Raw genomic sequence first — 21,700 nt, 5'->3', positions numbered from 1 at the left:
CGACGTTAGAGGATCTCGCCACAGCGACAAAACGACACCTCCCTCTTCTTCCCTCCTTCGCTCCCTAGTCCCTACAGGGCAGCACACTGCACACCATCACCAGGCGAGGTGCGCAAGAGGGCAACGACGTTGGGCGAAAAGAACGGTGTACACGCCAAGAAAAAGGATACAGGGGGAGATAGAACTCCCACCTTGATTTTTGGAAAGATAGAAGTAATTTGTGGCCACAAAATAAAGCGGATATATAGGCTATTGGGGAACCGATGGAGAAAGACAGTTAAACAAATACGAAGTGTTGTCAGTACTTCCAGAGATGCTCTAAACCCCGAGGTGGCAAGCAGCAGGCTCAACAAGAATTAAAGAATGAAACTACCGGATTGCACAACTAAGACTATCTCCAAAAGGCCAAATCCAAACACAGGACCCATTCTAAGGATTGGGTCACACACAGTCACTGGGTCACCCACCCAAAATTTCCTTTCTCCAACAGTGAACCCAAAAATTTCTCCCTCCGCCGGCGAGACTGGCCCCGCGCCTCTTGCGGCGACGAGCCTGGCCGCGCGCTGCCCTGTACGTCCTCCACCGCATGCTGCCCCGCGCCAGCGAGCTCGGCCGCCGCCCGTGGTGGCTCGTTCATCTGCCGGCGTCGGACTGGCCCCATGCAGTACCACCCGGCCCAGGCGGAGAACTCCTGGAGGCCCTGCAGCATGGCGAAGCGGAAGCCGCCGGAGACATTCAGGACCTCGCGGTTACCGAGGATGGGGAGGAACGCGCTGCCGCGGGCCTCGACGGAGAGCGCGAGGCGACGGAGGAGGTAGAGGAGGCGGAGCTCGTCCCCGCCGCGGTCGAGGATGTCGCCGAGCTGCACGGCGAGGGTGGGCCCCGCAGCCCATGAGGCGGAGGCGGGGGAGGGGGAGTTAGGGCTGCTGGACGGGGGCACGAGGCCGGCCGCTCCCCACCGCGGGCTTGCCTCGCCAAGCCGGTAGCGCCCCGCCACGGTCCTCGCCATCATCCCGTCCGTAGGCCCACCACTACGGGTGCAAGATTTTTGCGTCGTCTCTCCTCAACGACGCTTTTTTACGTTCTGGCTGGCCTCGGATGCAAAATGGACCATTTGTCTGGATCTTCTGTTAGAGCATGTTTTTATATATGCAAAATAATGTGAACCACCTATTTTGCGTTTGGGTTGCACTGTTGGAGATTTGGGTATGCCGGTATAGTGGAATCACACAAGCAGCAATAAAAAAACAAATGATAAGACGAATGGCTCAAGGTCGCGCCTTCCAGCATTCCATCTAGCGAAAGCCTGATCTTAGCTCTTACAGGAGTACTACATTATTCCTTTTCCGAGGTCCCCTACAGTAGCATGCCCAATCCTCAACTCCACGACACCGCAAGTCCAGTCTCTGAATTACACTAGCACCAGATGTATAATTCCATAGCTGAACGGCCTCATGATCCACTTTCCTCAGCAACTGAGTCTGGGAATAGATTTTGCAGCATTGCTCTTCTCCAAGTCATATCAACAAGAATTGTGCCAGTCTTTGCATGTAAAATACGCATGCAGAGCAATTGGGCCATTACGGCATGGTCTGTCCATAATCTGGCATCGCCTGCTCAAAAGTTTCCATGAGGTGAGCAGAAATATGGCACTGCAAGTTTGCAAAGTTGCAGAAATATGTAGTAGTAAACCAGTATACAAGGTAGAGAATCATGCACCTTCCGATTCTTGCTGTCCTCTGTGGAAGACATGAGCTTTTCATCTGCTTACTGTGATTAATAAATATAGTAAAGCTCACGACTTCAAGGACAGGTGGATAAGTTCATCTTCAAAATCACCAAAACTTCAGTTCAGGTAATGGAGGAAGCATTAGAAGGCAACAAATTACAATGGTAACAGAAGTAGAGAAATTTAAATCAGTTGATTATTAATGAACTAACCCATCCTGTCTTTAGCCAAAACCCCATCCAAAGCTGCAAATTCTTGAACCATGCCCTAAAGAACAGTGATGTATCCACCTGATATCAAATGAAACCTGAGGGTGTATGCTGAAGCAATTATTGTAAGAATAGTAACATGCAAAAATTGTGATTTGATTATACTTACCACACATGATAAACAACCAAATTCAAGAAGTTCCATACAGAAACATGTTGCCTGGGACATAATATCAAGTTAGGAAAATTTCAAAACAAAGCTAAGAAAGCATATCTAGATGACCACGACATGTCTGGCAGTCTAGAATATGTCACGAACTCCTCTCACCTTGACCAAGGATAAGGACTGAATCCTTGGAGATAGATACAATGTCCTGAACTCTTTCGCTTGTAAAGATTGCTTCAATAGCTGCACAAGACATAATTAGGTTCAACTGAGGCAAGGTCATTATGGTGTACATGTTATACGATAAAATTAACCTGAAAAATGAGAGCAACAGCAAATGGAAAACATCGGTGAACTGACAGTTGATTTTATTTAACAGGTTAGCATGAGCCAAACGAAAAGTAAAACAATGCACAGCCAGGCAAATTTCACTTATACATCACGTAAATTTATAATTTGTGGTCAGATTAAGCTAAGAATAAGATATTTGAAAGATAAGATGTATGATTGAAGAACTAGGCGAATGCCACAACCTGAAAGCTTGATAGTTGCTAACTCTCTTTCTCCGGGAACGTCTCCATTGTCACCGTTGGGGGATTCAGTCTCAACCGCTGACATTACATGTACAGTATGTCCACCATCTGAAACCCAAAAAAATTGTGTCTCTGCACAAACACTCTGAACATATTTATTAATGAAGTAAACCATAATGTGAAATAAGACAGCAAATTCAGAACAAGAACTCACTTATAGAGGTAACTGAAAAGACAGCAGAAAATTGCACTTTCATGGGATAATCCAAGCGATATGTATGGATATTTTCAGAATATTGCTTGCTGGCAGCTCCTGAGCCCATTTCTGTTGTTGAAAGACTGAAGACATGCAACACTCCAGATGAATCCAGTACCAAAAACTTGTTCTTGGAAAGAGGATGGATCGAAACAGCTTTCACTGATTTCAGCAATTCCATGCTGCCTTCTGACTTGTGATCATCATTTTGAAATGCCAACAAAAAAGAGCAATAGCTTCCTGAACTCTGTTTTACCCTCAGAGTTGTGAGCTTACCTGAAAAGCATAATTTTGGACCACAGATTAGTTGATTATGACTTCTGAGTAGATTCTACGACACACCTATATCCAGTAGTAATATACCTCTACTTTAGTATCAATATAACCTGTACAATTTATCAAAGAATCATGTACGGTTGACATGGTTGGATCACAGCGATCAATCCCACACAAAGCATTCCCTGAAGAATGTAGTCCTTTGAGAGGCTAGAGTCTATTTATATCACTAATGAAGATTGAACGCTGGATATGCTTCGTCCATTGCAATAATTTTATTCCTATTTTTCATACACAGCACCAAGAGGTCTGGACACAACTTTGCCTTGCTCTATTTCCTCTTATCATTATGAGGATAGCAATATCAATATATAACTAACTTCGACAAAACGCATATGATCACTATCTCTGCATGGACAGCAATATATTGCAATAGGATAGACCGACTATGCTAATTATCATCGAACTCAACAAAACTGGTTGCTTACCACTCAAATCTCTAATAAGTAGGCATGAGACAGACATGTTCAGGTAACTACAAACACAAGAAATGTAGAAGTAAAATACTAAAATACCATTGCATAGTTTGTATTTTGTCTTTCATGAACCTATCAGTTATTGTCAATTTGCTGTTTGATACGCACGAACAGCTAGGGTAGTAGGCCACCGATATAAAAGTCCTAAGCAAGGTAGCGCCCTTCCCCAGACCACGCGCAGGGTCTGGCGAAGGGCGGGCCTGGTGCAAGCGGTAGAGTCTTACCGCCTGTGACCGGAAGGTCCCGGGTTCGAGTCGCGGTCTCCTCACATTGCACAGACGAGGGTAAGGCTTGCCACTGACACCCTTCCCCAGACCCCGCACAAAGCAGGAGCTCTCTGCACTGGGTACGCCCCCAAGGTAGCGCCCCTTGTTTACACTCAAAAAGAGGTTAGCACATTTATGCCTAGCTTAACCAAAAGTTGCACCCCTGCACATCTATGCCTAGCTTAGATCCTTCAAACCCGCATTACAAACAGAAATCCAATCCTGCCGTGCTGCAGTGTCTATTTATTTCACATTATAATACCAAGGATCACAGAATAGATCAAAACAAGAAGGTGTGAAGTACTCACAAGTGGAAACAACGTCGCCTTCACCACTGCCCCCATAGCTAACACGCTTAACTGGCACAACTAAGCCATTCAGCATCCCGTTCTTCTTGTGGTAGCCCTTCCTTCCTACTGCCACAGAAACTTCCTTCTTCCCCTCCCTCTCCTTTCCACCCTTCATCAAACCTCGCAGCGGGAAGACGCGCAAGCCACCAGCCTCCCCGAGCAGCAGCCTTCCCATTGCGACTTCCATCGCGTACACGGGCCGCGCCGGCTCGAGCTCGACGACCGCGCACTTGTGCAGCTCCACCGTCCGGCCGTCCGCGGCCAGCTTCGGAGCGAGCACCCAGATCTGGCCGGCGGACAGGGAGAGCAGCGCGACGGCGTTGACCCCGCCGGCCAGGCGGACGCCGAGGCCGAAGGGTAGGCCCTGGAGCGGCAGGCCTGCGGCTGAGGCATGTCGCTTGAAGGAGAGCGAGGCGGGCGCAAAGCGCGGGAAAGCGGGCGCGGACGCGAGGGAATAGGCGCGGAGGTGGACAGAGGGGGAGCAAGGGGACGGATGCGCGGAGAGGAAGAGGAGGTGTGAGGACGGGAGGAGGAGCGCGAAGCAGGCGGCGGCGGCGAGTGGTGACGGGACGGGGGTGTGAGCGGGCGAAGACGAGGTGGCGACGGAGGGTAGGGAGGGGAAGAGGTGGGCGGAGGAGTCGGGGAAGAGAAGCGCGAGGGCACGGGCTGGGGAGGAGGGCGGCGCGAGGAGAAGAGACGCGGGGGCCGGGCGGGTGGGCGGGAGAGGGAGGCGATGAGCGCGTAGAGGAGGCGGCCCGGGCGGCGGAGGAGGGGGAGGTGGGGGGTGCGGCGGACGCGGAGGCGGCATGACCGCCGCCGGTGTCTGAGGAGGTGGTACGGCGAGCGACTAGGCGGAGACGGCGCTTCGGTCGTCGTTGGGCTCCTAGTTAGTTAGGGTCGGGGGCCTCCTTCCGATAAATTTCAATATTTAACCCTGCATTCTCAAGCTCTCATTATTTCACATCAAATCGCAAGCCACTCGGTACACACGCGAATTGTTTCAGTTGGAAGGATTAGGAAGGATTTGTTTTATTTCTTATTTCCAGGTACCTCTTTCACTGTTTAGGCCACAGAAAATAACGATACTACCCTCGTCTAGCGCCTCGCTTCTCTCGGTTAGCGTACTTTTCTCCCCGACATCTTCCCTCCGGCTCACCCAACAGTTTTCACGGTCCCCAAAACTTAAATTTTACACATATCTAACATTTTAGTCCAAATCAACGTAAACAATGCATAAAATATAATCAAATTTCAGCGTACACAATAAAACCAGCCATACAATTTAGTAAATAGGTTCTAAGTCGACAATACAATCATGTAGGCAATTTAAAGAGTACATGTTCACATAGAGACAATAGAATCATCCCGCCAATTTAAGATTACAGATTCGCATAGACAAAAGAAACATACTAATGGCTGGGAATCTAGAACAATACAAAAAGTCTCCAAACATTGTTCTAGGAATATTCAAACATCGATCTGCTTTTTCTTTTTTGGAGTGAGTTTTTTCTTCAGACCTAGCCTCTTCCTTGGAGTGGCCATAGTATTACTCGCCCCTTCTCCAGTTTGACTAAATACCATAGAAAAATAGACTGGTTCACTATATGAAGTAAGATAAGCACAAACATGTTAAACAAGGTGAATCATTTTACCTTCTAGTCATTGCTCTAGGGTTTACAGTAATCTGATTAGTGCCTCCAAATTCCACCATTGTTAATTGCATTTGGCTAAAAATGAGACAAATGTTTAGTCTAAAAAATAGATAATGTTCCAAGTTCCAAGTCAATGTTCAGTTTATAGAAATTCACCTTCTTGTAACAGGGCCGGGACTAGTGCTAATTTCTCTTGTGCCTTTTAGTTCTTGCACAGGTCCAGGACTATTATTCACTGAATTTTCTTGCACATGAACATTCTCCCTTCTAGATGGACTAGGAGCCGCATTACCTTTGGTAGAACCAGCATGCCTACCTGCCTTTTCTTTCTTGGCCTAACTTTTCCTATAAATGTAAAATTGAGATAAGTTCAAAATATGAAGAAAATATGAGTTAGGTCGAAAAAGGCAGACACATTTATCTCTTCTTTGTTCCATTAAGAGGACACTTTGGGAATGTTGTCCTACGGCCATGACCTAAGCAATTTTTTGCACTGCACTTGCCACATGCCTTTGCCCCTGGGTTTGCTTTCCTTGTTCTCAGTGCAGCTAGGTACTCGGAGTTTCCTTTGTCTTTCAACCTCTCTCTTATCGAGTGGTGGTAGCAATTTAAATCCAGGATCCACACTTGCCCTGGTTTGATCACACCACCATAGGCTAATCTAAAATGGTACACTGAATAGTACATATCAAGGTAATCTTCCATCTTAGGATTTCTATGTGTGGTGATTAGAAGCAAAGCATGTGCACATGGTTTCCCTCCCTACAGGTACATGTGTGATTCTGAATATTAACCACATGTCTTATGATCTTTTGGGAATCTGTGACCTCTGCTTCATCTCGTCCACCTTCTTTTATTTTCAAGTGACCTAATTGCCGACTCATTGCATATAGTTGGCGAACAACTATTGGCAGCATTACATGTCCTTCAAATTTCTCACCTATTCTCTTCTTTCTTGCATAAAGCTCCATGAACTTTGACCTAAAAGTGTCAGCAAGGTCAGCTATGGGAAGGTCCTTAATGTCCTTCACCCAATTGTTCCAAACCTCTGCCACATTATTAGTGATATGATCACACTTTATTGCCTCTGAAAATTTGCTCCTCATCCACTTCAACTTGTGATTGGCTTTCAACCATGGAAACCAAGTCCAATTATCAGTAGTCTCACCATAAAAAAAATCCAAATGCAACTGGAAACATTCAGTTGTGCCCATCTAGTGATGTAGCTGAAGGTAAGTGGCCACTCCATCTACCATTGAGAGCTGTGGAGTCAATACTAAAAAATGGCCGACAACCATTTAAGAAACCATCAATGCTTGGTTTTAAACAACAAAAGAATATGTGAAAAAATACACCTTCCTCCTTATTCACGACGTCTATCTCTACAACACTTTCAGGCATCCTGAGCTCAATCTCTGCCTTGAAGTTGAACAAATATCCCAAACTTTCTTCCCATGTCCCATAAATTTGTTCTCCTGCCACAACAAAACCCTTATGCATAGTACCATACCCAATTTTGACTTGATATTTCTCCTCTAGCTCTTCTTGTATTTTCTTTGCATCCATGTTTGGATCCTTCATTAGTAAGGGGACTGTCTTCTCTGCTACCCAATGGTACGATGCCATCTTGGTCTTCACTCTTCCAGTAGATGGACAAAAATGCTTTTCTTTATTTAATGTAACCTGTCAAATGGAAACAAACATGTTAGTAATGCAACATACATGCATGAGGACTAATACTGCATAATACATTAAGTTAGCATACTGCATATATGAAAAGTGTTAGTACCCTGACTTGGACTTGATCAGGCATCAACCTTGCTACAATAGACCATGAACAACCCTCAGCTTTGCAGTGCCCTCTGAACAAATCTTTGCAAGATTTCTCTGTTGCAAGTTCAAATTGTCCCTTTATAACATGATGCCGCACTGCAGCCCTGAATTCATTCATACTAGCATATATGGTTCAAGCTTTCATTGGAGGGTCTTCTCTGTCATATAACACAGAATCCTCACTAGGTATACGATCATCAACCAACAACTCTACATCTTGTAGGTCCACATCAACAAGATTAATTTCAGTCGCCATCCTAGCTTGCACAGCCCTCTTATCCTCTGCCCTGAGGCCAACAAACTCATGCATTGTATCTTCATCCATCACAGGAAGTGTGACACCAATTTGATCTTGTCCAAGAGGAATAATCTCCAGACTGCCCTAGTCGATTGCATGAGAAACAAATGCCTCCTTGCTTGAATCTATTGGTCCTATGACATTATCATGCCACACATTGCTTGTTGCTGCCTATGTTACAGAGCTACAAAACACTTCTTGGGTTTGTCCTCAACATTAACAAACAAGAACAACTTCTTGTCACCCATCCTTTCAGAAAATGCAAGGAACAATTATGTATCATTTAGCAATTTTCTTTCTCCACCACTGTCGATGCGGGACCCATAGGATACCCCGCAAGGGAGAGAGAAGATCTAGTTCAACTAGGATTCTTCCCATGTAATCTTAGTAGTAGAACTATTAAGTAATCCTACTAGGAAATCTCATTGTAAACCGACTAGGACTCTGGCCTCCTGACTATATAAAGGAGGGTAGGGCTCCTGAGAGAAGGGGACGACAATTGTACAACATAATATATCACAATCAATCCAACGCAAAGGCTAACACCGACTGGACGTAGGGTTATTACTCGATCTACGATCGAGGGCCTGAACCAGGATAAATCGACTGTCTCTTGCGTTTACCGTCGAGTTCTGCATACGCTGAAGCCCGAACAATACTGCCCCGGGGACCCCCGTGGCAGGCTATCGGTGGTGAAACATCGACAGCTGGCGCGCCAGGTAGGAGCTTTCGGCGACTTTGCATCCGAGAGCTCAATGGACCTCGATAACATGATCTTCCTGACGGGATTAACTTTCATCTTCGGCTCATGGATCTGCGAGGCGGACAACTACGGCAGGCTTCAAAGCCATCTCCTCAAGGATCCGGATCATCATGAAGAATTTCCTATTTCGACAACTATGACGGATCAGCTCACCAGAAGATTCGCGCAGCTCATAATATCCGATTTGAATAAGATTTCACGGCTACGCGCATCCGACTCGAATTCAAGCTCCGTGTCCGAGATGAAGTCTTGTTCGAGTACTTTCAAGAAACCGAGTTCTTTTTTGGCAGGATTCCAGAGCACAACCCAAAACAACTCGGATTATCCTCAGAGTTCTTTCAAAAGGTCGAGTTCTTTTCCATTTGGGCTCGACAACACGACAAAATCCTATCAGGGACAGTTCGAAAGGTCTTTCAATCCAATGCTTGGGATACCACTGACAGGAGCTCAGGAGGGTCTCGTGCTAACGATAACATCGCAAGACTGTATCATCCACTGGCCAGGTTCCGTTCCTGAAGATAGCGGAACCCAACTAGTCGGCACAACAACAACAGTTATTCTACCTTACCAAGAAGGAGACTCGATCTATGACATCGAGGCACCTACTAAAGTCATCAGCAACTCCGACAGTATGAAAACTAACACCAATAACAGAACGGCTCACGCACGGGAGGTGCTCATGGTTCGACGTCCTCGGTCACCATTAAATCCCCCAGAAGCACCCGATGTCAGGTCATCAGATGAATCAGAGTCCAACATATCACCCTTTGCCCAGGGCTACGATGGAGAAACCGAGAGTCAGAGACAGGCTAGAGAAAGGAAAAACAAGTTGAAGCAAGGGCGCCAACACCGCGCTAGGCAGCGTAGAGAAGCCTGGACCAGATACGAGTCAGAGTTGGCTAAATACGATAAAAGAAAATCACAACATGAAGCCGAAGAAAGACGCACGGTGAATACGCCTTACGATAAGATTCGAGAAGCATTAGAAGAACTCAGGGCAACTTCACATCACGGAGAGAAGTACGAACAGCTCCAGGACTTGCTCTGGTCGACGATCCCAAGAACGCATGAAGAGAGAGCCCGATCGAGACTACCCGCCAGATCAACAACCCGCAGGCAAGAAGATCAAAATCAAAGGAAGTCCATTTTCGAAAGACTTGGGCCAGGTGGAAGCCATAACGGAGAAAGTAGGAAGGAACATAATCGGGGCCACCAATTTGAACAACCAAGGAAGACCAGGAGTAGGGTGCCTACCCAGATAGCCTCACAGACTTATTCCCATCAAAACAACACTTGGCCAGAAGAAGGAGCCGAATCCGAATTCAAAGAAGCCGGAACGCACGATAGATTCCCCTGTTTTGCGAACAGGTTGGCATCAGTACGATTACCTCACAAATTCAAACCGTCTAACCACTCCAAGTATGATGGCAAAACCGAACCAAGACAATGGCTCAGAATATATTCACAATCAATTGAACTAGCCGGAGGAGACGATGATATCAAAACCTTGTTCTTTCCCATGGCACTGGAAATGATGCCCCTCCAATGGTTTGATAAATTGAACCCAGGGTCGATCAGAACTTGGGAAGACTTGCAAAGAGCTTTCTGTGAAAATTTCGTGGGTATCATCACACACCCGATCACTCATGCAGAACTGAAAGGACTCAAGCAAAAGGGGGGCGAAAGTCTCAGAAATTACTATCGACGATTCGGCGAACTACGGGCTCAAGTGCATGACATCACCGAACGAGAGGTAATTGAAGCTTTCTCTCACGGAATCATGGCTAGATGGCAATTTCAAGACTTTTGCAAAGAAAATCCGAGAAACAATGAAGAGTTCAGACGAACAGTAGAAAAAATGATTACCGCAGAAGAAAAAACACGAGAAAGGTTCCCGGATAGAAGCAACCAGGACAACCCGGATAGACAAAATCATCGAAATAGCAGACATCAAGAAAGAAAACGTAGACCAGACAATACCGTGGCAATGGCCGACAAATCAAAGAAGTTTTCCAAACCCAGAAGATATGATGACATTGAAAACATATGTTGCCCATTGCACCCTAATGGGAGACACACCATCGGAAACTGCTACACTTTCAATGATCGATACACAAGAAAAGATAGTAAGGAGAACACCAAAGAGGACAATCAGAAGAAAGATGAAGACAACCACGAGGACAAAGGATTTTAAAAACCCAGGGGAACGGTAGCAGTGATCTTCTCAGGGGCTCCAGATTGCAGAAGCAAACATCAAGAAAAACTAGCACTGCGGACTATCATGACGGCAGAACCGGCTACACCAAGATATCTCAATTGGTCACAATATCCAATCCAATTTTCAAGAGAAGACCAATGGACCAGCGTAGGGAACGCAGGCCATTACCCACTAGTTCTAGACCCAACTATTGCCGGTATGACTGTCACCAAAGTACTAATCGACGGGGGAGCTGGACTCAACATCATCTTTTCAGAAACACTAAGGAAGATGGGACTACAACTCGCCGGGATGATTACACCAACAAGCACTCCTTTTTACGGAATAGTACCCGGCAAAGCAGCCATGCCACTCGGACAAGTTACTTTACCCGTTACTTTTGGAACTCCTTCAAACTACCGGACAGAGTTTATCAAATTTGAGGTCGCAGACTTCGATTCGTCATATCATGCAATCCTCGGACGCCCAGCACTGGCAAAATTCATGGCAATACCACATTATCCGTACTTATTGCTTAAGATGCCAGGACCCAATGGTATCCTTTCTCTTCGAAGCGATTTGAAGCGTGCTTTTGACTGCGACGTTCAGGCAATCCAAATTGCGGCCAAAGCACAAGCCGACAATGGAAGAAAAGAAATAGCCACAATTGCTGCGGAGATGAGCCAAGAAGAATTAGAAATACCGGCTAAAAAGCCCAGCATCATCACACCACCAAAAGAAGCCGACGTCAAGCAAATCGACTTGGGCACCGGCGATACCTCCAAGACAGCAACCATCAGTGCTCACCTCTCGGCAAAATAGGAACTCGCGCTCACCAACTTTCTTCGGGACAACAAAAATATCTTCGCTTGGAAGCCGGCCGACATGCCAGGTGTCCCAAGAGAGTTGGCTGAGCACAGAATTGATGTTAATGAAAGCTCCAAACCTGTAAAGCAATGACTACGATGATTCTCACCCGACAAGAAGGCAACGATTAAAAAGGAAATCACAAAATTGATGGCAGCCAGATTCATCAGAGAAATCCTTCATCCAGACTGGCTAGCTAACCCGGTCCTTGTGCAGAAGAAGAACACGGATGAGTGGCGCATGTGCGTCGACTACACAGATCTCAATAAACATTGCCCAAAAGATCCGTTCGGGCTACCGCGCATTGACCAGATAGTCGACTCAACAGTAGGGTCTGCACTATTATCCTTTCTCGATTGCTATTCAGGGTATCACTAGATCGCATTAAAAGAACAAGACCAGAGCAAGACGTCTTTCATTACTCCGTTCGGTGCTTACTGTTATAAAACCATGTCGTTTGGACTAAAGAACGCTGGCGCCACATATCAAAGAGCTATCCAAACTTGCCTTGGGGATCAAATCGGTGAAAATGTGGAGGCATACGTGGATGATGTAGTAGTGAAAACAAAGAACCCAGACACTCTGATTGAAGATTTAAAGCAAACCTTCGAAAACTTGAAGAGATGGAGATGGAAGTTGAACCCAAATAAATGCGTATTCGGAGTTCCCTCGGGACAACTACTCGGATTTTTGGTCAGTCAGCGCGGGATTGAAGCCAGCACCAAGCAAATTCGAGCTATAACAGAGATGGGGCCCACCCAGAAGCATCAAAGATGTGCAGAAACTAACAGGATGCATGGCGGCCCTCAACCGTTTCATATCAAGACTCGGCGAAAAGGGGTTACCTTTCTTTAAACTACTAAAGAAGACAGAAAAGTTTGAGTAGACAAAAGAGGCCGACGAAGCTTTCAAGAAACTTAAGGCATACCTCACATCCTCGCCAATTCTCACACCCCCAAGAAAAGATGAAGATATGATGCTATACATTGCGGCGACTACTGCTGTGGTCAGCACGACAATAGTCATAGAAAGAGAAGAAGGACGCGTGTATAAAGTACAACGACCCGTATACTACATCAGCGAAGTATTATCTGAATCAAAAATCCAGTACCCGCATGTACAAAAACTACTCTACGCTCTACTTATCACCTCACGCAAGCTCCGCCACTATTTCGAAAGCCACAAGATTATCATGGTGACAGACTTCCCGCTCGGAGACATCTTACACAACCGAGATGCGACGGTACATATATCAAAGTGGGCAGTTGAACTCGGAGCTCTTAACATCGATTTCACCCCGCGGAAAGCAATCAAATCTCAAGCCCTTGTCGATTTTGTGGCCGAGTGGACAGAGATTCAACAGCCTTTATCAGATACAATACTTGATCACTGGAAGATGTACTTTGATGGGTCACTCAAACTAGGCGGAGCCGGCGCAGGCGTCCTCCTCATTTCTCCAGAAGGAAAACAACTCAAGTACGCCCTTCAGATATTGTGGCAAGCTACAAATAACGAAGCAGAATATGAAGCCCTCATCCACGGGTTACGAGTGGTAATTACCCTCGGAATAAAAAGATTACTCGTATACGGCGATTCTGCAGTAGTCATCAACCAAGTCAACAAAGATTGGGATTGCACCAAAGAAAACATGGGTGCTTATTGTGCTGAAATACGGAAACTCGAAAAACATTTCCAAGGATTAGAAATTCTACACGTCCTGTGCGATTCCAACATTGCAGCAGATGTCCTTGCCAAGCTCGGATCAGACAGAGCGAAGGTTCCACCCGGCGTATTCATAGAAGAGCTATCAATTCCCTCTATCAAACAACCCGGTGAGACAACCCCTGAAATTAAGGCTAAAGGCGTTCAGATCTTGGTAATCAACACTACATGGAGCCAAGTTTTCATCGACTATATCAAAGAAAATAAATTGCCAGCAGATAAAGCAGAAGCCACCCAAGTTGTTCGCAGAAGCAAAAACTACGTTCTAGTAGGAGATAGACTTTATAGAAGAGCAGCATCATCAGGAGTACTCCTAAAATGTGTCTCATTTGAAGAAGGCAAAGAAATCCTAGACGAAATACTCTTAGGATGCTGTGGAAATCATGCCGCTTCAAGAACACTGGTTGGCAAAGCATTCCGCACCGGATTTTACTGGCCGACAGATTTGAAAGACGCAGAAGAACTTGTCAGAAAATGCAAAGGTTGCCAAATGTTTGCAAGACAAGCCCATGTACCAGCTCACAATCTTATCTGCATCCCACCCGCTTGGCCTTTTTCCTGCTGGGGGCTGGATCAAGTAGGACCCCTGAAGAAAGCGAAAGGTGGCTTCGAGTACATCTTTGTAGCAATCGACAAGTTCACCAAGTGGATTGAATACAAACCACTCGCGAAGTACAGCGCAACCAAAGCAGTCGAGTTCATCCAAGACATTACGCACTGCTTCGGCATGCCCAATCGAATCATCACAGATCTAGGCTCCCCCTTCATAGCTACAGAATTCAAAAGCTGGGCACAAGACTGTGGTTTCGGTATAGACTATGCGTCTATTGCACATCCAGAAGCCAACGGACAAGTAGAAAGGGCCAATGGACTCATACTAGCCGGATTAAAACCAAGGTTATACGAAGAACTAGTCGACTATGGGTCCAAATAGATTGAAGAATTACCAAAAGTAGTGTGGGGGCTACGAACTCAAATAAGCAGAGCAACAGGCTACTCACCCTTCTTCCTAGTTTATGGGTCAGAGGCCGTACTGCCTGTCGACTTGATCTGGACATCACCAAAGATAGAACAATACGATGAAGGAGAAGCAGAACACACAAGAAGATTAGAACTCGACAGCTCAGAAGAAGTCAGAGTAAACGCTACCCTCCAATCAGCCAGATACCTACAAGGTTTAAGATGACACTACAACAAAAGTACCCATCCTCGAACACTACAAGTCGGAGACTTAGTGCTAAGAAGGATACAAAAGACTGACGGACGACATAAGCTACTCAGTCCATGGGAAGGTCCGTTCATTGTCACAAAAGTCACCGGACCAGGCACATACAAGTTAATAACCGAAGATGGAAAAGAAGTCAGCAATACATGGCACATCAGCCAGCTAAGAAGATTCTACGCGTAAAAACAACTCAAGATAAAACAGATATGCAAGCCACAAGGGACCAACATTCACAATCGACGAAGGACAATATTCTTCGACAACATATGTATTAGTTTACATTCGTGATCAATAAAGATGATATTCATCCACAGCATATCTTGTCATGACTTCCAACGAGTTGTTTTCACGAAACAAAAAGCAAAATGGCTGAAAACATGCCTGAGCATCCCGACCGAGAGCAAAATAGCTGAAAAGACGCTTGAGCCCGCCGATGAGGGTAGCTAAAAGCTAACACCCGAAACAAAAAGCAAAATGGCTGAAAACATGCCTGAGCATCCCGGCCGAGAGCAAAATAGCTGAAAAGAAGCTTGAGCCCGCCGATGAGGATAGCTAAAAGCTAACACCCGAAACAAAAAGCAAAATGGCTGAAAACATGCCTGAGCATCCCGGCCGAGAGCAAAATAGCTGAAAAGACGCTTGAGCCCGCTGATGAGGGTAGCTAAAAGCTAACACCCGAAACAAAAAGCAAAATGGCTGAAAACATGCCTGAGCATCCCGACCGAGAGCAAAATAGCTGAAAAGACGCTTGAGCCCGCCGATGAGGGTAGCTAAAAGCTAACACCCGAAACAAAAAGCAAAATGGCTGAAAACATGCCTGAGCATCCCGGCCGAGAGCAAAATAGCTGAAAAGACGCTTGAGCCCGCCGATGAGGGTAGCTAAAAGCTAACACCCGAAACCAAAAGCAAAATGGCTGAAAACATGCCTGAGCATCCCGGCCGAGAGCAAAATAGCTGAAAAGACGCTTGAGCCCGCCGATGAGGGTAGCTAAAAGCTAACACCCGAAACAAAAAGCAAAATGGTTGAAAACATGCCTGAGCATCCCGGCCGAGAGCAAAATAGCTGAAAAGACGCTTGAGCCCGCCGATGAGGGTAGCTAAAAGCTAACACCCGAAACCAAAAGCAAAATGGCTGAAAACATGCCTGAGCATCCCGGCCGAGAGCAAAATAGCTGAAAACACGCTTGAGCCCGCCGACAAGGGTAGCTAAAAGCTAACACCTAAAACTAGTCGACCGAAATTGAGCTTCAAAAGACCCTCCAGCTCTTCGTTCCGAAAAGCAAGAGGCTCGGGGGCTACATCCAGATAGGAATACTTTTTCCTCAGAAAAGCACAAGCGCCACTCAAAAAAGCACTCGGATGCCAAAGTTTGTCAAAGCAACATTTCATGCCGAGTCATTTTTACATAGCGCAGACGAAAGGTTGTCAACACAAAGATTTACATCTAACAAGTCATAGCGTGGACAAAGCACTCGACGGATCACAAAAGAGGAAGAAAAGAAAAGTACTCAACAAATCGAGGGGTCTCGTCAGAATAACGCACAGAGTCGTTTGCGGAGCAGAGATGAAAACGGGACAAAGTACTCAGCGAGTCAAGTAACTTCGACCACACCCAGGCAAAGAATACATCAACGAAAATAAAGAATCTTCATTTAAAGAGGAGTGTAATATTACAAGGGGCTGGTCAATCGGATCAGGCATTGTCATCAGGAAGGGAAATATTAATATTTAGACTGTATACAACCCTACTGGCTAAACCTTCGACCTCAGGCTCCATCCTCTCAATGGCATCAAGGTATTCTTGGCTTTTAGCTTCCTCTGCTATCTTGGACAGAGGCGCCTCCGGAGCAAGGACCCGGACCTGGGCCAGCACATTCTTGGTACATACTTGAGCACACTTCTTCGCGAACTCTTGAAAACGAGTCAGAATCCGGGGAATGAACTGCGCCCAAGATTGCCCGTCATCCGCTGGAGTCCGGAGAACATCAGCTACTGAACGAAAAGATTTCTACAAAACGTTCCAATTTTCGATAGCCGTCGCCAGCTTCCCGGACAAGCCTTCAATAGTTTTTTGGGCCTGCACAAGATCTCTGTCAGCTCCACGCCTAATCAGCTTAGCAAGGGCGAGTTCTTCCTCAGCATGAGTAATTACCTCCTCAGCCTTATTATGACTAGAGCGGACAAGAGCCTTCATTTCATCAATACTCTCCAAGAGCTTCTGCTTCTCAACTCGGAGGACTAGACAAGACACCCAAGAACAAGTCAGCGAAAAAGAGAAGTCAAAATACAAGAAGAAATAGGCAGAACCCACAGCACCTTTGCATTCATTCTTCACGGACTCCACCGCGGCATCTCTCTGCTTCTCTGTCTCCACCACCCGGGCACGAAGGGTCTTCTCCTCCTTTTGGTGCATTTGACGCTCTGTCTCCAACTCAGCCCAGAGAAGGTCGAGATCGGCTTTCAGAGCGTCCACCTCAGAAGACAACTTTCTCTCATTTTCAGATGAGAAAAAGAAGCCAGAATGATCACGAGAGAAAGACTGAGCAAAAAGAGGCAAAGAGAAACAAGACGTAAGGACAGAAGAAAAACAAGCACGCAAAAAAGGAGTGGCAGTAAAACCTACCTAGAGCTTTTCACCAAAAGAAGTTGCGAGAGTCGACAAGTTCCCCCAGGCTGTGGTCAGCTCCGATAACCGATGGGTGGCATCGAACTGTTGCACCACGTCACCGGAAAAAGAGGGACCGCTGGAAGCAAGAGAAGGGGAAGGAGAGGCCGGCTGGGGCGAAGAAGGAGCGACCAAAGCAACCTCCAGGGAAGCTGGAGCCAAACCCTCAGAAGGACCCGGCACGACGGCCACAGTCACCTCCGGAGCGGCCAAGTCCGCAACTTCGCCAGGTAGCTCCGAAACCCCCGCAACAACTTCATCAACAGAATGATGTGAGTCCTGAGGCTCGGAACTCGCTGGCACGGCGGGAGGCAGAGAAGAAGTCGATGAAGAGATGAGAGAAGACGAAACACTGAAAAGTGATAAAAGGAAGCACCGATAAGAACTAGAGGAAGGAAGATAGAAGCCAAAAAGATAAAGTTAGAATCTACTCACCCAACCACTTTCTTCTTCGCGAAGCCAAGAGAAGGCCTCGCAGGGGGAACCACGACGGCGAAAACGTCCCCGCCACCCGGCGACGGGAGCGGGATAGCCGACAGCGGAGCCACGGAAGAAGCCGGGGCTGGAGCCGTGGAAGAACTCCGCACTAGAGGAGCGGTAGAGCTCGGTACCGAGGCTACCAAAGAACTCGACACCGGAGTTTCAGAAGAAGTCGGCACGGGTGCCTCGGAACAACTCACACCCGACCTCCGATTACTTCAAAAAGTTCAAGACTAAAAGTCAAGACAAAGAAGAGAAATTCAATGCAACAGGAATATGAAAAACAACTCACCGCCGCATAATGAGGGGTACTTCATCATCCTCTTCTTCCTCAGCCAAGGAAACCAGAGCACCTGCTGAAAAGAGGATAAAAAGTACTCGGTTCAAGAGAGAAACAGGAAAATAAAGGAACAAAGAGTATTAAATGTGCTCACCTAAGAGCATGCTAGCAACAACTGGAGTACCTGGGGAAGTACTTGGTTTGTGAGGCTTCTTGGAGACAGGCAGGCCAGATGAAGACCCATCCGTTCGCTCCCTCTTCGGGACACTACGAGGACCGCGAGGGACTAGACGAGGAACATATTCTTCATATACATCAACAAATTTGGAAGAAACCCTAGGAAGGGCGGTAGAGGTTTGGGACTTACTAATTGCAGAAGTTCCAGCAAGTTTATCCCCAGTCTCCGCCACGGCGGGGAGAACATCAAGAGGGACCGGGTCGACAAAGTTCCGCCCAAGCTCCTATGAAAAAGGATAAAACACCGAGACAAAGAAAAGCTAAGCAAGAACGGATGCAGCAAGAGTACATAAAGTACTCAAACAAAAAGATAGACAACTCACAGCTGGGGGCGGGTTGTTGGCTGAGAACTCGGAGACAGCAGGAGGAATGACGCTCACTCCTTTCAGCATCTTCTGGAGACGCTCGAGTACCTCCTCACCGGTCAGCTCAAGAGCTGGGACCATGCGTGAAGGATCCTCGGCCCCAGAATACTCAAAGCCAAGATGCTCCCGCTCTTTCAAAGGCTGAACCCGGCGACGAAGAAAGCTCGAGACAATACCAAAGCCGGTCAAACCCTGCTGTTTCAGCATGCTAATCCTATCAAGGAGTGGCTGGATCACTTGAATCTCAGCAGGTGACTCAAGCTTCTTGTCCCATCGGTCATTCACCACAGGACCAGATCCGGAATGGACGACAAGGGAAGGGATCAAATTGGCAACGTAAAACCACTCGGCACGCCAATCTTTTACAGAATCGACCAGGTCATAGTCAAAAAACTTAATTTTAAGACCCTGGCGAAACTGAATCCCGCAACCGCCAAGAACGCTGGTTTCTTCACGGCGGGGTTGAGGTTTTAGATGAAAGAAAAAGCGAAAAAGAGACAGAGAAGGAGGGATTCCAAGGAAAGCTTCGCAAAGATGAACGAAAATAGAAAGATGGAGAACGGCATTGGGGGTTAGGTGGTTCAGACTAACCCCGAAATAACCAAGAAACTGATGAAGGAAAGCGGAAGCAGGAAGGCAAAGTCCGGCGCGGACAAAGGAAACGAAGAGGACAATCTCACCAGGACCCGAAGCTGGAACCTGATGCTCGCTCGGAACTCTCCATTCAGCGATGACTTTGCTTTGGATCAAGCCATCGCTAACGAGCTCGCGCAGCTGGTCTTCGCTTGTTGTTGGAGCCGGCCAAACCTTCTGAGCAGCCCTCATAGCCACGAACTCCTGGTTTTCGATCAAAGAAAGGGATGACTCCTCGTCTACGAAGATCGCCTGAGACTTGCTTGCGGTTTTCTTCTTTCCCATGAACTGGCGGAAGCAAAAAAGGCACTAAGGAAGATGAAGCTAGGATGATGGTGCTCGGGTGACGGCGACGATGACGGCGGCAGATTTCTGAAAGCTAGGGTTTAAAGGCAAGAGCTGAGCAGCAAGGGAAAGGAAGATAAAGGGTCTTTAAATAGATTTTTCAGTGATACAAACGGCCCACAAGGCCCGATAAAACACAGTGTGGGAACGCAACGGTCCATTTACCGACGCAGCTAAAACGATGGAGGGCACAAATCCACACAACGGTACAAACCAACGGGCAGATTTCAGACTTATCCGTCCAGCACCACGGCAGGGTTATCAGATCGCTACAAGAACAACCCGTCAAACCAAGAAGAAAGAAAGAAGAAAGAAAGGGCTACCTCACAAGGAACAAAAGAACACGGTTATTTAAGAAAGAACTCGGTAATCTCATGAATGACAGGGATCACAACAGAAAAGTAAAAGACAACTCAGAAGACAAGATTCGTTACATTACAAGCGACTTCAAAAATAGAAGATTACAAATCTTACAAGACCCAACGAACTCGGCACCACAAAAAGCAAAGTAGCAAAGAGGAAAACGGACACGGCTAGGCTCTGAAACGACTACGTGTCCCAAATTGCTACTCGGAAGGACAAACCGCCATCAGCTACACTGTTTTCTTTAAAGGACGGACGCAGTGCACCCAAGGCGGAAATCGGCAGCACAGCAAGACAACATGGAGCAGAGAAGGCCGGCGGGCATCTGTCTACCCAAGACCGATGTGATGCTAGATATGGTGTTGATCTGCACTGGACAGTCTCAAGACAGGCGACGAGGATCAACCCAGAACTGCCAGATGAAGAAACGAAGCCCACATCACAAGACTTCCTCCAACTACCACCACGTACATCCTGGCACAATGCTGTCGCGGGATTAGCCTACCTCTAATCCCTATCACAAGACTTCCTCCAGCTACGACAAGACACATAGGAACTACAAAATATGCCCGGGGGCTGCTCTACTTCACAAACTACCATGTTCATGACCACGAAGGTTTCAACAGAATGTCCAATGGATGAAAACAAGCACTCTGGGACAGTATTTATAAACCAAAGGAGCGGCGCACATGGACTAGGAGTACCAACGAAATAAGCCTAACAAAGAACACAGTGAAAAGACAGGACTCAATAATGGATGACTCAGGCGAGAGGAAACAGTACTCGAAGACGGACATATTCGGAAGAATATACCAGCACAGTACAACCCATGAACAAAAGGCATTTACACTCAACCACCACCATACAACTACATCTGACAACAGCAGACTATCAAAGAATACGCCAATACCTCGCATCCGAGTTCTTCCTGAACAAAACAACACGGATATACGCTCGGGGGCTCGGCCAGCATCATAGCTTAATCAACACTAAGCTAGGGAGCTCGGCCTTCATTTCAACTACTCTCGGGGGCTCGGAACCAAAGACAAAGGACCAAGAGTACAAGAAACTCAAGACTACAACGACGACGACACATCAAGACTTTTCATCCGACTTCTTTTCTAAAGAGAAGAACTCGGAGAAAGCACGGGGCTACGGGATACATAACCCTAGAATTTTTTGAAGACAAGAATCTGGACCCTCCAACTTTTGCAAGCAAAAGCAAGAGGCTCGGGGGCTACACTCAGTGAGTGCAATTTTTCGCCCGGACATAAGCTCGGAGGCTGCATGCCACGAAACTACTCGGATGATGGTTTAATCCAAGACTAAAGGGCCGCTTCGGAAAGATGCCGCAAAAACTACTCGGATGATAACATAATCCAAGTCTCGGGGACTACTTCAGAACACAAATTTTCAAACAACATAAACGATCAAGACCTTCCAACTTTTTGTTC

At 46.7% G+C, this 21,700-nt stretch overlaps 2 protein-coding genes and 1 long non-coding RNA gene across 8 annotated transcripts; all 3 read right to left on the bottom strand.

The window, feature by feature from the left end:
* Window positions 1-1,185: 1,185 nt before the first annotated feature.
* On the bottom strand, window positions 1,186-5,212 carry LOC136452760 (uncharacterized). Of its 6 annotated transcripts, none has more exons than XM_066453360.1 (9): window positions 4,280-5,212; window positions 3,930-4,073; window positions 2,852-3,169; window positions 2,638-2,769; window positions 2,267-2,347; window positions 2,108-2,158; window positions 1,942-2,036; window positions 1,720-1,827; window positions 1,186-1,613 (listed from the first exon to the last, which is right to left on the bottom strand). In XM_066453360.1, exons 1-6 carry the CDS (start codon window positions 5,127-5,129, stop codon window positions 2,130-2,132), a joined length of 1,554 nt encoding a protein of 517 aa, XP_066309457.1. In that variant the 5' UTR covers window positions 5,130-5,212; the 3' UTR covers window positions 1,186-1,613; window positions 1,720-1,827; window positions 1,942-2,036; window positions 2,108-2,129. The 6 variants fall into 6 exon arrangements, with proteins under 6 accessions (XP_066309457.1, XP_066309456.1, XP_066309455.1 ...); XM_066453359.1 differs by having other exon boundaries at window positions 1,187-1,613; window positions 1,942-2,019; window positions 4,280-5,211; XM_066453358.1 differs by having other exon boundaries at window positions 1,189-1,613; window positions 1,720-1,844.
* A 325-nt stretch (window positions 5,213-5,537) lies between these two features.
* Window positions 5,538-8,405, bottom strand: LOC136452759 (uncharacterized). Its single transcript, XR_010758893.1, has 4 exons — window positions 7,763-8,405; window positions 6,130-7,656; window positions 5,974-6,048; window positions 5,538-5,891 (listed from the first exon to the last, which is right to left on the bottom strand). It is a non-coding gene; the product is annotated as an uncharacterized lncRNA (long non-coding RNA).
* A 4,946-nt stretch (window positions 8,406-13,351) lies between these two features.
* Window positions 13,352-19,608, bottom strand: LOC136454999 (uncharacterized). The gene is made up of 6 exons (XM_066455209.1): window positions 18,864-19,608; window positions 18,671-18,764; window positions 18,488-18,589; window positions 18,316-18,379; window positions 18,155-18,239; window positions 13,352-13,414 (listed from the first exon to the last, which is right to left on the bottom strand). The coding sequence occupies exons 1-6, from the start codon at window positions 19,110-19,112 to the stop codon at window positions 13,352-13,354; spliced, it is 657 nt and encodes a 218-aa protein (XP_066311306.1). The 5' UTR covers window positions 19,113-19,608.
* Window positions 19,609-21,700: the final 2,092 nt, after the last annotated feature.

This window comes from Miscanthus floridulus, chromosome 5, assembly GCF_019320115.1.
Source record: "Miscanthus floridulus cultivar M001 chromosome 5, ASM1932011v1, whole genome shotgun sequence".
NCBI classification, from domain to species: Eukaryota; Viridiplantae; Streptophyta; class Magnoliopsida; order Poales; family Poaceae; genus Miscanthus; species Miscanthus floridulus.
Note: the sequence above shows the minus strand (reverse complement) of the source record. Positions and strands in the feature narration are given on the sequence as shown.

Coding starts and splice junctions, on each gene's coding strand:
- LOC136452760 (XM_066453360.1), bottom strand. CDS start 5,129: ATGCCGCCTCCGCGTCCGCCGCACCCCCCACCTCCCCCTCCTCCGCCG. Junction 2,770..2,851: donor CTTTTCAGTTACCTCTATAA/GTGAGTTCTTGT, acceptor GTGTTTGTGCAG/AGACACAATTTTTTTGGGTT. Junction 2,159..2,266: donor AGTCCTTATCCTTGGTCAAG/GTGAGAGGAGTT, acceptor ATTATGTCCCAG/GCAACATGTTTCTGTATGGA.
- LOC136454999 (XM_066455209.1), bottom strand. CDS start 19,112: ATGCTGAAACAGCAGGGTTTGACCGGCTTTGGTATTGTCTCGAGCTTT. Junction 18,590..18,670: donor TGCTGGAACTTCTGCAATTA/GTAAGTCCCAAA, acceptor TTCCTCGTCTAG/TCCCTCGCGGTCCTCGTAGT. Junction 18,380..18,487: donor CAAACCAAGTACTTCCCCAG/GTACTCCAGTTG, acceptor TCCTCTTTTCAG/CAGGTGCTCTGGTTTCCTTG.